This window comes from Geospiza fortis, unplaced genomic scaffold (genome assembly GCF_000277835.1).
Source record: "Geospiza fortis unplaced genomic scaffold, GeoFor_1.0 scaffold242, whole genome shotgun sequence".
NCBI classification, from domain to species: Eukaryota; Metazoa; Chordata; class Aves; order Passeriformes; family Thraupidae; genus Geospiza; species Geospiza fortis.
Genome location: NW_005054574.1, coordinates 397,630 through 413,810, shown reverse-complemented (window position 1 = coordinate 413,810; position 16,181 = coordinate 397,630). Strand labels below are relative to the sequence as shown.

At 41.8% G+C, this 16,181-nt stretch overlaps 1 protein-coding gene across 1 annotated transcript in view; it reads left to right on the top strand.

Moving 5' to 3' along the window:
- The window catches only part of ABCC9 (ATP binding cassette subfamily C member 9), a 71,107-nt gene extending 54,966 nt beyond the window's left edge, over positions 1 to 16,141 (top strand). The window contains exons 34-43 of the mRNA XM_031064254.1: positions 999 to 1,101; positions 3,332 to 3,433; positions 6,256 to 6,376; positions 7,344 to 7,474; positions 8,061 to 8,139; positions 10,579 to 10,687; positions 10,906 to 11,009; positions 11,733 to 11,866; positions 12,133 to 12,195; positions 14,721 to 16,141. Of these exons, the coding sequence (XP_030920114.1) occupies positions 999 to 1,101; positions 3,332 to 3,433; positions 6,256 to 6,376; positions 7,344 to 7,474; positions 8,061 to 8,139; positions 10,579 to 10,687; positions 10,906 to 11,009; positions 11,733 to 11,866; positions 12,133 to 12,195; positions 14,721 to 14,858 (1,084 nt within the window). The 3' untranslated portion in view covers positions 14,859 to 16,141. The remainder of the gene's footprint in view (positions 1 to 998; positions 1,102 to 3,331; positions 3,434 to 6,255; positions 6,377 to 7,343; positions 7,475 to 8,060; positions 8,140 to 10,578; positions 10,688 to 10,905; positions 11,010 to 11,732; positions 11,867 to 12,132; positions 12,196 to 14,720) is intronic.
- Positions 16,142 to 16,181: the final 40 nt, after the last annotated feature.

Sequence of the window (16,181 nt, the reverse complement as noted above, 5' to 3'; positions counted from 1 at the left end):
AGCAGGAAATAGCAGGAAAAAAAGGAATTTTCTGGAAGAACAGACATTAGAGGTGCTTCACAGCAGGGCACTGAGACTTTGAAATGGAAGATAAAACAGACACTGAGCTGCTGACTGAAGTTCAGCTGGTTTAATCAAGTGAGGGTATTCACCAGACAATAGACTATGATTTCAAACAAAATGGTTTCCATCTGACTGTGCAAGGCACCATGAATTTAATACATTAGCACCAATAGAGATTTTCCCCTGCCCTCCCAAATGTACCTCGGCTCTTCAGCGCTCTGGCATCCTTGCACTGTTTTTTAAATGTGATGGGCATTGTGTGGGGGAGAGAGGAACAAGTGGCAGTGGAGGTAACACCACTCATTTTTCTAATTTAGAGGTGATCTATAGCTCTCCCTGATTGTCCTTTCCCAGTTGTTTAGTGACTGGCTGAGAAAACAGCTGAGCTGAGTAGCTGAAAGGTTTGGTTTACAGATCAGTCTACATCCATATTATTGAAACTTTAGGGATGTCACCCCTGTTAAAGAGCCCTGCAGCTGGCCAGGTAACCTCTGAAATCAGACTTAAGCTGAACAGGTGAGCCCTCTGCCCTTGCTAGTGGCCTGTGAGGAGGAGCTGAGAGGCCACAGCAGCACTCACCTGTGGGAGGAGTGGACTACAATCCACACCTATAAAAGGTGGATCAGCTCTAGGAAACAAAACCTGTCCCAGCACCCTGGCATTGCAATTTCTTTGAGGGGACAGTCTCTGGTCCAAACCCCAGTCCAACAGGATTGCTTGTCAAACAAATCCCAACTCCACGTGTCGCTCTGGCTCTGGGCGCTCTGGCAGCAGATGTGCATTCTTAGGGAAGAGCTTTTAACCCAAACTTTGGCAAAAATAGAAGGGCAAAAAGTTTTGGGCTGCGGGGAGGGAAGGCAGAGCTGAGTTAAGGCTTTACCCTTTTGTGTGTGAGTGCGTAATGTGTTGTAATGTAACAACTTTGGTCTCGGCAGGCACGAAGCCAGATTTAAACAACGTATGCTGGAGCTGACGGACACGAACAACATTGCCTACTTATTTCTGTCAGCTGCCAACAGATGGCTGGAGGTCAGGACGGTACGTTCAGTTTTGTCCCAGCCATGGTTTTGAAACCTTGGAAGCAAACAGAGACTTTGCCTGATGCAGAGAAGATCATAACGAGTATTAATCTCGCGAGGAGATTATACACACAGTTCCTTAAAATAGATCAGGATTGTTATGTTAAACCCAGAGGGTTTTTTCAGCTTTCTTGGCCAGGAGTAAGAAAATACAAGCCTGCCTCATCTTCTGCTGCTGTGCTGTCTAGCGTCTGAAGGGAGTGCAAGAACAAACATTTACATAACTTCAAACAAGACTTTCTCTACTACTGTGCAGCATCCACAGACCTGCCACAGCAGGAACTACTTTCAAGGCAGAGCGTGGCTTTTCAGTGGCTTTATGAACTGTGCCATCCTTCTGCCAGGGCTGTTTTAGGCACATTGATCTCCTAGGTCTTGAAGTATCTCTCCAGCAGCAGGGTTAATCCCACAGCTGTAAGCTAAACCCTTGCAGGGCCATACTGTTTGTGGTTTTATTGTTTGATATCATGAAATATAGCATAATTAGACTCCAGAAAGAAAATGACAGCAGGGCACAATGCAGCCAATGACAGTGACATAGGCTCCTGGGTTTTGTGGGGGCTCTCTCTGAGGGACTTTCCTGATCTGCAAGGCAAGAAGAGGCAAGCAAAGTAACTGTGATTCCCTTATTCATCTGAAACAGAAAGAGTAGTGAACAAACAGAGCAGTGGCCTGATTCTGCTGGACATAAATAGCAACAGGCATGGTTAATCCTCACATCAAAGGCTGTATACTCACCTTCTTTTCCTCTTGGAGCAATGAAGTTATTCTCCTTTTTTTATGATGGCAAAGCTTTCCCTTGTGCTCAAAGCTTTCACCTTCTTACAGCATCCAAGATCAGCTGAAATTGCTTCCAAATCTAAGAGAGATAAATAACAGAGCAACAGCCAGTCCTGGAAGAAGCCTGTTAATGTCTCACAGTCTTAGACTTGCTTACATGCAGAATGAATTTGGTCCAAGAATACACTTTGCCTCATGAGAGCATTAGAAATAATGTGGTCTTGCCAAGGAATAGTTCATGTAGCTCTGCCTAATGGCACAGTGGTACTAAGACCACTAAAAGCTTTGTGAGATTTAATAGCAGCTGTTAAGTCCTAGCAGATGATGGAGACTCAAGACCATTATGCTCCATAGGTGTGAGTCACAGAGTCCCAGAATCACAGAATGATTGGGGCTGGGAGAGACCTTAGAGCCCATCCAGTTCCAACCCCTGCCATGGGCAGGGACACCTTCCACTATCCCAGGTTTCTCAGTTCTCCATCCAGCCTGGCCTTCTAGAGATGAGGCAGCCACAGCTTCTCTGGTCAACCTGTGTCAGGGCCTCACTACCCTCACAGGGAAGAATTTCTTCCTCATAGGAAATCTAACTCCCCCCTCTGTCAGTTTGAATCCATTCTCCCCTAAAATTTGAGTCTGTGTTCTGCTCATAATTTTCTAGACAGATGAACTAGGCAGTCCTCATTTCAAATCTCAGAAGGAAAGATTCCTGACATGGTATTATCAGGCAGGAGGAGAAAAATGAATAGAAAATGTGATCCAAAGTGAATGTAATGCAGGCAGCAGTGGGAGAGTGGGAATACCAACTATATCCCATTAATCAGCACCTTGACTTCACAAGATGACATGTGGCATATGCTTCAAACCTGAGGTAAGCATCAAGAAAATAGGTTCCAGCTCCTGCAAAGCTTCTGCCAATAAAACATGTACATGACCTGAATAAATTCTACCAAAAGCCTTCCTGGACTTTGTGAAGTCAGTGATACTTCCTTTCTTGAGGAGGCAGACCCATAGTTGAGAAGACCTGAACGAGAGTGGAGAGAGTGGAATTGATTTGTTTTAGTGGTGGGAATTAGGGGTGTCACTGTTATATCCTTCTCATGATTTTTTTAAAAGATGCTTATTAGATTTTTTTGTCCCTGCTCTTCTTGGGGTTGACACCATGGGATGCCCTAGCCCAAATGAATTTGCAGCAATTACTGGCCTATTTCATTAGTGTTCAGCAAGTTGCTTTGAGTATTTCAGTTTGGGTATCACAACCACGACCTCTTCCAGGGAAAAAAACCAAACCAAAATTAAGGGCTAGATGTCATTATATAAATAATTCTTGGTAAAGTGGAACTGCTCTACAAGTAAAGAAATGTTCTGGTTGCTGCATTTTTTCCTTTTTGTCCCCCTGTCTCTCCTTCCAGGATTATCTGGGTGCTTGTATTGTCCTGACTGCTGCTGTCACTTCCATCACTGAAGGGCCACACTCGGGGTTCGTGGGGCTGGGTCTCCTGTATGCTCTGACGGTACGTGCCAAGGCCGAGTGTAAGAACTTCCAGACAACACATTAATTTTATAATATTTTTATGTGTACACTGTCATCTCCCAGCTTTCTTAATTTTGAAAAAAAAGAATCCTGCAAATAATGGACTCAAGCCAAAGTTGAGAGAGTTCAGGGCAACTTGGACTTGCTTCAGATTTTATGAGCCAATTAAAAAACACAACCATTCCCAGGCCCTGCGTGCTCCCAAGTGGAGCAGGAAAATTAAAAATGCATAAGAGGACCTGCTGTGCACTCTGTTTTGTACAACACAGTGCTGTTTCCACCTCTACATGGCAAAACCTGCCAGGAAATACAGATTGTCATCATCTGGGTAGTCTTTAACCAAAGACCAAATAAAATAATTGCTGAAGAAACAGAATTATTGGTTTTGCCCTTGGAGGGAAATTACTGAGGTGCCCAAGATTGTCCATGCAATTATGAAATGGATTTGGGGATTGGGACATTTGTGGGCATGGTTCATCATGCCAGATAGCAGTAGGCATGCAGAGGAGATGGACTTAAGGGTGACAACGTTGTGGTGGTGCAGTAGCTTGTTCATTCTGTCACTGCCATTAGTAGTGAGAAGGAGCAGTATTTTAGTGTACCTGGCTGCAAGAGAGGCTGAGTATTCACCATGAGCACAGAGTGAATGACAATCACCACAGAGAGTAGAAGTATTCATGAATTAAGCACAAGAGTTGGGACAAAATATTACTGAATGAACCATGAGACTGGGGACAAAGGTAGGATGATGATAGTGGCAGGAAGAACTTTTGAAACCATGACTGGCATGGCAAAAATCTGTCTGCTTTGAGGCACTGGTGTGAGGAAGGGATAAAGGTGTGGTTCTAACCCTGAGATCTGGCTTTGCATGTAAATGCTGGTGAGCCCATGGCCACAACAGAAAGTCCTCAGAAGCTGCCTTAGGGAGACCTTAGATCCCCTCTGTGCTGCTGTTGCAGCAGTGTGAGAATCTGTCAACAGCTGAAAATCAGTCCCAGGGCTTCAGCTTCACTCTGAAAACATTCCTGGTAATGCTGCTTCATTAGCAGGGATCTGGAAGCATCAAGATGTCTGCATCATCCTTGCCTTCTGCATCATCCTTGCCTTCTGCATCATCCTTGCCTTCTTTGTTTTTAGCCTGTGTTTGCAAGCAGTTCAGTGGTGTGAAACAGGCATGTGCTGAAGTCTGGCACAGCAGGTGAAGAATAGCTTTAGGCACCAAGTGATCACCTGCCTCCCTCCTGCCCACAATAACCCTGATGAACTTTTGAAGGCAGCTGGATCATTACCTATCTCACCTGGCATAGTTTGGTTTTTTTTAATAATTATTCTTTGCAGCTGAGAGAGGGCTGATATTTGGACCTAGATGAGAGCAAACTGTTTGTACTGAGGTTGTGTTTACAGTGGACATCCTGAATTTATTCTCTCCTCTTTTATAAACCCTGCCAACTCCTTTGCACAACTGTGATGAAGCCTGAGGTAATGGGCAGAGTTTTGGGTGCCAGGTTGTGTTATCAAATCTGCCAGACCTAGGATAGCAGCCTGCCATTGCAAGCAGCAGTTCCACAGTGTTTTGCTTATCTGCAAACTTTCCCATTTCTGTAACTTCCTAAGTTAAAAGCTGGACACCAAATAAGCAGGTATCTGAACATAAAGGAGAGAATACCCCATCAAGAACTCTATCTTAAAGATAAAGCAAGCAGCCAAGTCCTCTAAATTGAACACAATTTTTGCTGAATCTCATTGAACATTATTTAGTGTTTGATTACTGCATCAATATTAGGTTAGTGGTAAAGTAGTGAGACTGGGTGATTTATTCTTAATAAAGTCCTTATTTGGCACTTACTAGAAAAAATGGCAAAGCCTTTCTCTGAATATATTTGTCCATAGGGTGTTTTTATTTTTAAGTTTCTAAAACTTCATTCAGGTACATAAAATATCTCAAGTTTTAAAGATTGTCAGTCAACTCTTCCTAATAAGATCAGTTCTTCTTTTTTTCAGAAGCACCTAAATACAGACTTAGGAAACAGATTTACAATTTTCAGCCTTAAACAGTAAGTCCTGCTTAGAAAAGAGTTTTTCTAAGCTACTGAGTATTGTCAGAGAACTAATGATCAACTATTATCTACTAAAAGTAACACCTTTAATACTGATTTAACTATTGATAAAATCCTTTTCATTACAAATGAGAATAAAAACCAGGAAGGAAATATTGCTGAACTGATAACACTTTTTCCCCTCATATATTTCTGTGCTAAAAACGTCTCATATTTTCCACAGAGGGAAATGGACTATCTAAATATGTAGAAATGAAATTATCATAAAATCTTTTCAACATATTTGCAAATAGTGAACTTTCTTAATCTTTAGTTGCAGTTTTTGAAAGATTAGAATATACATAATAGAAAATATTTCCAAACAGCACTTTCAATTTTGATTTTTTTTCTGTTTGTGTGCTTAAAGAAGACACATTTCAGTGCTGATAATTAGATGTTGAAAACAAGAGATTCCCTCAATCAGTCAGAGTTTAGATACAACTTTTCCATACTTCTCCTTCAAAAAACAAAGATGAGAATACCAAGCACCAAATTGCTGTCTTAGGGCTAATTGTGTTGGAGTATGACTGGCTTCTTATGGATTTGATGCTGTTGCATTGAGTCTTGAACTGCTGTAATGTTAAAGAAACCCACTGTGTTGAATCAGGCCAAGGATTTTCACAAATGTATCCAACCTTTATTTCCAGATGGGTAGATGAACAGAAAGAAGGCTGAACCCTGTCCTTGTTTTCATTTTGTGATGCAGATAACCAACTACTTGAACTGGGTAGTGAGGAATCTGGCTGATCTGGAAGTGCAGATGGGCGCAGTGAAAAAAGTACACAGCTTCCTGAACATGGAGTCGGAGAACTACGAAGGCTACCTGGGTATTGTTCTTAATCTTTTTGGGGCTTTACATGGTAATGTGAAAGAATAGTAGACTTGGTCATGCAAAATGCACACACCTCTCTGGCCAAAATCTGTTCTCACTGAGGTGTAGGAGCTGCCACTGGTGTGAGTGACAAGGATAGCTAAGAGAAGCTATGAAAATATGTTGTTCACATTGGTCAACATGAAAAAAGATCCTATCAATTGCCAGGGAGACAGAGCAGGACTCTGCAGTACAATCAAAAATACCACAGTTATAGACAAGATGAGCAAAACATCCATGTAAGTTATTTAGCAAACAAAAATAAGGATAAAAATTAGAAATGTCACATGCTTCAAAATCTCTGATCTTTCTAGCAGATGGGGACTACAGATAGGGCCACATTGGCAAGCAGACCTCAGCAACTCTTCTCTGAGCTGTGCATTGGAATTTGTGCTCCACACCCTTCAAATTGGCCTTGATTGCTATTTCAGAAGTGGTTGAAGTGCAAGAAATGGCTCATAGGTCAAGAAGCTTCCCTGAAAAGCCAAGCTTCTTAGTCCAGAGACAAAACCTGCTGTGTATTCACAAATTAGGACGAAACAAGAGCTGTGATAATGTCAACAGCTCATGCTGTGTGGCAGTAACAACTTCCTTCCTCAAGCTGCCCTTCCTGTACCGGTCGCTGACCCAAGGCCACGCTGACACTGCCCTGACACCGCGTTCTCTGCTCCTTTGGCTTCTCCCTCTTGCAGTGCCAAGAGACACTTCAATATCTGCCCTATCTCCCCATATGTGGAGATATGGAAGCCAAGTGCCTGCCAGGCAGTTCCCAGCTCAGCCTCCCCTTGGCAGGGAACTGGAGCTCTGTATCTGCAGTGGCTTAAAGGAAGGTGCCCGGGCAGGAGAGAGGGGGAAAGGTGACTGTTGTAAAGGGTGACCCTCTGGCAGCACTAATTTCAGTTTATTTTCTGTAACTATTTCAGATCCCTCTCAAGTCCCCAAAGACTGGCCCCAGGAGGGGGAAATCAAGATTGAAAATTTGTGTGTTCGCTATGAAAACAACCTGAAGCCTGTTCTGAAGCATGTGAAGGCCTATATCAAACCAGGACAAAAGGTATCATGTCCGGCAACTGCCCATCATCCTCATTCTGGTGCAGATTCTTCATTACTGACCTTTCCTTTCTGAAGTGCCAGAAGAACAAGATTTACAACTTGCATTATCAGATATATCCATTTACAGTCCCCTCTAAGGTCCCTGGGCACAGATCAAAAACTTACACTGATAAAAGCTTATTCTTGGCTGGGAGCAATTTTTCTTCTGGCTATCCCATGTCTTTCCAAGTCCATTTTCCTTGCTTAAAAGTAAGTCTAAATGGCAGATAAATTAGAAGGATATCAGACTGAACTGTGTAAAAACACAAGAGTATCTCACATTTCAGCACAGCGTGTCATTGGCATCCATGTCAAAATGCTGAAATGCCCCTGGGACAGTCCTCGTGATGAGGGGCATAAAAGGGGAATATGCTTGCTGAGCTGTTTTGTGGTTTCCCTGGTGTGCCTCTGCCTTTGGGAAGGACCTTTCTACTCACCAGCAGTACAATCCAGTGCAGCTTTCCTGAAAGAACTGCAGATGTAAGTAAGAAGGAAGGAGTAAGTGAGTAAGTACCCTGTAAGTAAGTGACACCTTCCATTTTTTGCAGGTTGGGATCTGTGGTCGCACTGGTAGCGGCAAATCCTCCCTGTCCTTGGCGTTCTTCAGAATGGTGGACATTTTTGATGGTCAGTTTTTTTCCATTTTCCCTGGAATATGCTGTCATTCCTCAATTGCTCCCCCCTTATTTCCTGAGAAGAAGCAAGGAGCCTTTTTGATAGTTTATAGCCTGGTTCTCTGGCTCAGAAGATATTTGATTAGAAATGTTATGCCTGATCCTTCAAAGGACAAAGTGTCCTATTGCGAATAGCACTTGGTTCTCCCAGGAAATGTTGTGTACAGATTATATTTCTAATTAAAAAAAAAATTGCATATAGTCTGACAAAACAATATGCAATTTTTGATGAGACAGGACAAAAAATATGTAACTCTCTGGAGTGTCTAAATGTTTGCCTAAAAAATAACTGCATTAACTTATTATAGCTGTCAAAATATTAGCAGAGTAGAAACTAGAACTCAACAAGTCCATTCCCTTGTTTTTGTTTTTTTTTTATTTTATTATGCTTTCCCATATCTGCAGCAGAATCTGACTCAAGGGTTGGAAATATATTGCTATGTTTTCACTCCTGCAGCATTTACCTGTCCCAGCTAATTGGCATGGACTGCTTTTCAGCATTTATAATACAAATACATGTGTGCTGTTGAGGGAACATAGCAAACCACTAGGAAGACATCTTTTTGTTTCAAAAATTTCCATGTTTCTGATTCAGCCATTTTGCATGGAATGTTTGCCAGAGAAAACCCAGTAGGATGTGGGAGAATAAGTGAATCTGATGCAGCTAATACTTGCTTTTGTTGTGGGGTTCTGTGCCTATACATGTCTATGGTCACAGGCTTCTGATTCATGACCATGATTCCTGGATGCACAAATATTGCAAAGAAATAATAACCATGCTTATGGCCAGCTTGAAGTTTCCTTCTACTTGAGTGTTCTTTCTGTATATTTTCTTTGTCTGCTTCTCCTGTATCCCTGATTTTTCCCAATGAGAACATCTAAGCCTTTTCTAATCAAGTTCTGTTTATCCTTTATGCACATCCCTGTTCCAGCTGGATCCATATTTGGCCTCCATGCTGATCCACTTCTGGGTGGGGTCCTGACTCTAATAAAAGTTACATAATAAGATTTCGAGTAACTTTACTAGGGGCAAAATTTCATTCATGCTGTTCCTTATCTTCATTATCTCCCTAAATTTTTATCTGTCCTGTTTTATTTTCCTACTTTTGCTTTGTTCTTTAGTGTTTCCCTTCTCTTGCCTGATGTTCAAACAACCTCCCATTTCTTTTGTGTCTTGCTTAACCAGCCCTCAATCCTCTCCCAGTTTCCCAGCTCCTCTCAAATTTAATTTTTCCCTTAGGTTCTCTCATCTCCTCTTTTCTTTGAGCACCCTGGCTTCTATCAAATATGCATTTCCCTATTCCCCAGGCATGCCATATTAATTTTTCCCTCCTTATTCTACCTCATCTTCTGCTAACCCAGTCTAATATCCTTGTTTGTGAAGAAAAGAAATTGCTTAAGTTTATGCAACCACCAATGTCTCAAGCAGAAGTCCTATAACCTGATTTGGATTTTCCTGAAGAGTGAAAATAATTGCACTTTGCAGATAAAATCTTACAGATTAAAATCTACCTTACAGATAAAATCTTGATTTTTCTGGCCATATAGTAAAAGCATAAAACTACAATAATAGAAATAGTCCAGCTAGGGGGGCAATGAAATCTTCTACTGGAACAGGGTCACAGAGAACAACCTACAAAATGTACCATGAAAATGGGAATGACAGAAGGGACACACGTACAAGGCTCTGAATATCCATGTGCCTGCCAGTTCACAGTTAAGTTCTCACTGCTGGGAGAGAGAACTGATGAAATGAATATTAGGTACATCCCAGCGAGGAGTGAAGCTGCCCAGTGAGGCAATCCACATGAAAACTGCAGAAGTGCCTGATGGAAATAGCCTTTACCATATCCTCATTCAGTTTGCCTTGGCCCATCCCTTCCCTGTCACCTCCAACCCCCGGTACACATGCATGTATTATGCAAAAGAAATGGTGCTCCTTCTCAAAGGAAATATCTTCAGCAACTGTTGAATTCAAGGGGAACAAAGAAAAGCGCAGCAACATAAGTTGCTCTTGTTCTTGCTTTGTTTGGCTGTAATTGCTCTTGTTCTTGCTTTGTTTGGCTGTAATTGACCCATAATAAATTATCCTTCTTGTGCTATCATTAGTCACACAGAAGGGAAGACATGTAATTTTCTTTGAGGGAGGGTGGAAGGAAGAAAAAGGAAAAGAGCAAGGTGGCAGTGTCACTAATAAACTGGGACATCCCTGGCTTGTGTAATTAGATACATTCACCTTCCTGGTGTGTCTGACAGTGCTGAGAGCTCACAGAGACAGTGTCCCATCATCCAGAGACCAGCCCAGAGGGGCTGTTCCACTTTTCCACCTGCTACCTGTGGATCATGTGCTTTGTGCAATTCTTTCAGGTGTTTTGTGTGTTGTTTGACACAGGGAGGATAGTGATTGATGGGATAGACATCAGCAAATTGCCTCTGCACACGCTCCGGTCCCGGCTCTCCATCATTCTGCAGGACCCAATCCTGTTCAGTGGCTCCATCCGGTAGGTGTATGCCATCAGGGGGTGGCTGGCAGCATTGCACAGCCTGCCTGTCATGGGAGCTGGGGGACAAGAGAAGATGGAACAGCCAAGGAATCTTCCTAGCCCAGCCCAATCCCTCTGCACAGCCTGCCAAGCGACACATAATGCCAAAGTTTTAATTTGCAGAAAACCTGAAAGTAATTGCAGTAACAAGACTCCTGCTATGGTTTTCTTTGCAGCTTTAATTTGGATCCCGAATGCAAGTGCACCGATGACAGACTCTGGGAAGCTCTGGAGATTGCTCAGTTGAAGAACATGGTCAAGTCATTGCCAGGAGGCCTTGGTATGTCTGAACCAATCTCTGGATCATGGGCCAGTAATGGAATCATGCATGCACACAGATTAACAGATCCATCCCATCTGACACTCTGGATCATCATGTAGGAGTGCCAGACACTCTTCATAGTAGAGAATATTTTTATTGAAAGCTGAAGAATAGTCCGGTTTCCCACGCACTGTGGAAAAATCTTGCAACACCTCAGCACCATGGTGTGATTCTTGGGGCTGTCCTGTACAGGGTCGGGAGCTGGATATTGGTGATCCTGCGGGCTCCTTCCAACTCAGGATATTCTATGATTCTATAATCACAGTGGGATAATTAGTAAGGAGAAAAAACAATTTTACCTCCTTTAGCAGAACCTGGCTCTGCAAGCAGAGCTGTAAATTCTCGCAGAGTATTTTTCTTACCATTTCAGATCCATTTCATAAAGGAAACTTCTATATTTATTTCCATATTAAATATATTTCATATTACTAAGATATTACCCTTCAGCCTACTAGATTTTCTAACAATTTGTGCCAACTTTTTGTTTAGTGATATATTTCTCCTTTCCCAAGAGGCTGTGCTCATTTTTCTTGGTATCCCTCCATCTCACTGGTCAGTCAAGGTTATGGTTATTGGCTTTTATGGGGATTTTGCTTGGCCCAGTAATAGTGCACAAGCAGAGCTCTCAGGCGCAGCATTTCAGAGGTGTTCAGATGTTCACAGGAACTGGTTTTGTTACAGATGCCATGGTCACAGAAGGAGGGGAAAACTTCAGTGTGGGGCAAAGGCAGCTCTTCTGTCTGGCCCGAGCCTTTGTCCGCAAGAGCAGCATCCTCATCATGGATGAAGCCACAGCATCTATTGACATGGCCACAGTGAGTACAGCAATTAGCTAATTAAGGATCTACCAGGAGAAGGGCATCTTCCCTAAGTGTCAGCCACGAAGTGTGAGATCTCCATAGCAGAAAAAGCTGGCAGTTTTTTTGTTTCTCAGGATAAAATGAAATGCTTTAGAGAACCCCTGCTTTCTCAGGTGTGACATTTCCCTGCTGGGAAAGAGAGAGTGTGGAATATGCTTAAAAACATGTGAATTAGAATGTAACAGGATGAAGTAACTGGAGTGAGCCTTTTCCTCTGACAGGAAAACATCTTGCAGAAGGTTGTGATGACTGCCTTTGCCGACCGCACTGTTGTTACAATAGCGGTAAGTATTAAGCCAGAAAAAGCTCTTTTTTCCTCAGTCCTCAGGCAGTTACCCTTGGCCTTCACCAGTTAAACACCATGACATAAAACTAAAAACATCACAAAATAGAACTAAACCACGAGGCCAGAATATTCCCATGATACCAGAACAAGTCAGACACCTACTATCAACCTGAAATTTTGCAGTAAGTGCTGTCTTGCTATTAAACTAAAACACTTGGATCTGAACAAAGACGTTACAGGGAACTTCAGCATCTGCACTGTCTCCAACAAAATTTGAAGTAATTTTTACCAAGAAATTGAAAGCAAATGCATGGTTTGAACCGTTACTGAAAGCTGCATCAAAATCTAGGTTTGAATTTTGCCTCTGAAGGCTATGTATGTGTAGTGCCTACAAACACAGCACAAATTTATGAGTTGAGATTTCATAATATTCTTGATATGGTTTCTCAAGCTGCGTTATCTTTTCTCTCTTTTGGAATAAAAAGCTGGGTTTACAATAAAAGTTTTAAAAACTGGAATTGATGCCTAAAGAGGCTGCAGAGGCTAGACAGTGTTAAAGAATAAGATAGATATTTATTAAAAATCCCTTCAAAGGATACACTTTGAGCAGTGCAAGAGCCCAGCCATGGCTTCAACCAAGATGGACATCATGTCACGAGTTTTCACACTTTTATAAGTTTTGGTCCATTTACATATTTGGGTTAAATGTCCAGTAAAAGCTTCAGGTTATGCAGTCCCATCCTCCCAGATTACTCTCCTCAATTCGCCATTGTTGGTATTTTTGGGGCTTGAAGCTGCAACAGTGTCCTTGCTTTTCAGGTTGGATAAGGATTGTTTTGTCGGACTAAACTGTGAAGAGAACTTGCTAATAATTTATATTAAGTTCAGAGTTACACACCAAGGCAATACAGAATCTGGAATATATGAAAGCTAAAACTTAAGACATCAGAATCAATGGGGATTACCCCCAGAATAATATCTTTTCAGCAAGGGGTTTATTATGTTCTTTCCCATTTTCCTGCCACTTCTGGTGCCCTGAAGTTCCCTATATCCATACATGTTCATACATACAAGTGTATAGACATGTGGCGGACACCATTAAAAATATTTCCACCTGTGACAGCAGCATTAGTCAACAAACAGAGGTTTTTTCCATGAGATAAATACGTTTTTCAACAGCTGTTTCATTTGCCTTGTCTGGAATCTGGAGTCCTGTGGTTAGAGATTACAGTCAGGCCTCCTGGACTCTTATTTCAAGCCTGTCATTGAGTAGTTTGTGTCAGGCAAGCCACTTAACCCAGCTCATTTACAATGTGCTCCAAGGTTCTTGGCTGTGTAAATGCTGAAGATTCTGGTGGTGAGATTGTCCTTCAGTTCCATGCTTATTGTCCTTCTGGCTGGAATCTCACTTTTCTTTAGCTTTGCCTTTCCAAAGTCAGCGTCTCAGGTGAAAGAGCACACATTAATATTTAGCTTTCCTCACGGGGCTGGCTTTATTCCTTCCTTTCCTCATTCACAGCTGATCCTCCCTTCACCCACCTGTTTTTCTGTTCTTTTTTCCAGCATCGTGTGTCTCACATCTTGGACGCCAATATTGTCCTAGTCCTTTCTGAGGGCTTTCTAGTTGAATGTGACACTGCCTCAAACTTACTCCTCAAAGAGGACGGCCTGTTCACCACTTTGGTGAAGACTCACAAGTAGACTCTCTCAGTCCACACTGTTCACAGGACTTCTGGCTCTTTGGTAGTTATTTTTACCTCTTTAGTTTCCTTTCACCCTGCTTCCTTTCTACTGCACAGCTTCTGAGAGGACAGTGCAAAAAGGCGTTTCTTGTGTGGTTCCTGGGTTTGTTTAATTTCATGACTATTTATGTGGATCATATGTAAATCTTAGACATGCAGCTGACATTGAAACTACCATGTCAAGGGAATCCAACCCATGAAGTGATCTCTGAGTTTCAGCCTTTTTAGTGAAATATCACACTTTTAAGAGTTTATCCCATCTATACCTGACTGGCTGTATTCATATGGCCTTGAAATTCAGCTCAAACTGGTTTCAAACCTGTAGCCTATGGGATTAAACTGTTGCCTGGAATACACTCACATTAAATCTCAGAGGGATTTACAGAAGGCAGTAGCCCAGGATTGCCCTGCGATAGATGGAGAGCAGACTGCTGGGGTGCAGAGAACATGGAGCAGAGCAGGATGCTAAGCCATTTGACAGTGCAGGATGCTTCTCATCCCTATTTCCCACAGGGGAAGATGTATTTCAATGGTGCCATAGGATTTATTCCAACAGCTGTGTCGTCCATAATGGCAAAAGGTGAAGCTCATGCTTAAGTATTTTCAGGCTTGGTGGCAGAGGCTGTAAAGTAATTGAAGATCTCTTCAGGTTAAAGTAAAAGGATCTATTCCAAATATCGCTGTAAACAAGGACAGCCTTTCCCCAATGGGGTTTGCCTTGCATGAGGCCCATTAGAGAGAATTATTCAAATAAAAACCTGTTTGCTTTCCTTTGTGGCAGCACCGGGTTCACACCATCCTCACTGCAGACCTGGTCATCGTCATGAAGCGAGGGAACATTCTGGAATACGATACTCCTGAGAACCTGCTTTCCCAGGAAGATGGCATCTTCGCTTCCTTTGTCCGGGCTGACATGTGAACAGCCACACAGTGCATTTTAACAGCTTATTTTTAAACAGATGAAATGCAAATATTTTCTACTCAGTGTAACATCACTTTTACCTTTTTTGTTTTGTTTTGTTTTGTTTTGTTTTGTTTTGTTTTGTTTTGTAGAGCTTCTTTCTTCACACTTCCATCTTTGAAAATAATAAAGCCTATTGCAATATATGTATGCCTTGAAGCAATAAAAATGTCACTTTATTCAAAGCTATTAAACTTCACACACACACCCACACCCACACATGCACACACAGAGGAAGAAGTTTTTACTTCCTGAGAATTTGTCATTTTCCTTAGACTTTTTATTGACTTTATTTTTGTTTAAAGAGAGAAAAAGAATGCACTGATCTTATAAACTGCGTATGTTATGCTGGAACCAGCAAACAAATCGTGCAGTTTGTCAAGGAAGCAAGAGGTTCCCCAGATGCATTCTGTCCCCAGAGGGAAAAATTAGGAAAAACATCCAAGCCCATAACACTTGGGTAAATCTGCTGCATTCCAAAGGCATAAACTTTGCTCTCCAAGTTGTAGCAGAGGGGCAGTGAATAAGGGAAAGGAATTTCATCAGGAATAAGAGCATTCTTCCTGTTCTTCACTTTAGTAAGCACACTTTAGTCATGACAGAACTATTTTCAGTGCAACAATGGTTTATTCATACACTCAGTTCCTAAATCCATATTCATTCTTCCAACTTTCACTAAAGATTCAAATCTTTATGCATGCTTTGATAGGCTTATAGAGGAATTTTGTACAGTATCTCAAGACTTTGTATTAAAATTTATCTGAATTTATAAACTTGATATTAGCCAATCCTTTAATCATGTCTACTAAAATATTCTGCTTAAAATGGCATGTAATTAGCCAACCACTAATTGTTTTATATGTCTTTAGTCCTTCAAGTTCTATTTGGGGACAATCTTTATTTTCCTTTATATATTTGTGGCCTACCTCTAAATCAGACCTAGTGCAAGGAGGTATGATTTTCAAATTATTGCTATATCCTCAAGAATGTAGATGAAAATAGACACATATTTACATCAGGCAGCTTTGCAAAGGTTGTCTGCACCTGACTTTCACACATAGTTTGATCCTGACCCATGGGCAGTTAACACCCAGAAGGAGTTTCAGAGGCATATTTTCAAAGGTACAGCTTGAGAGATCAGCTTCACTGGTAATATTCAAGGTGATTCTTACTCATCTGCTGCTACAACATTAGGAAGAACACTAAGTGCACTTAAGTCTATTTATAGTGCATTAAAATAACATAAGGGACAGCATTTGCTGCACCCCCTCCCCCCCTCCC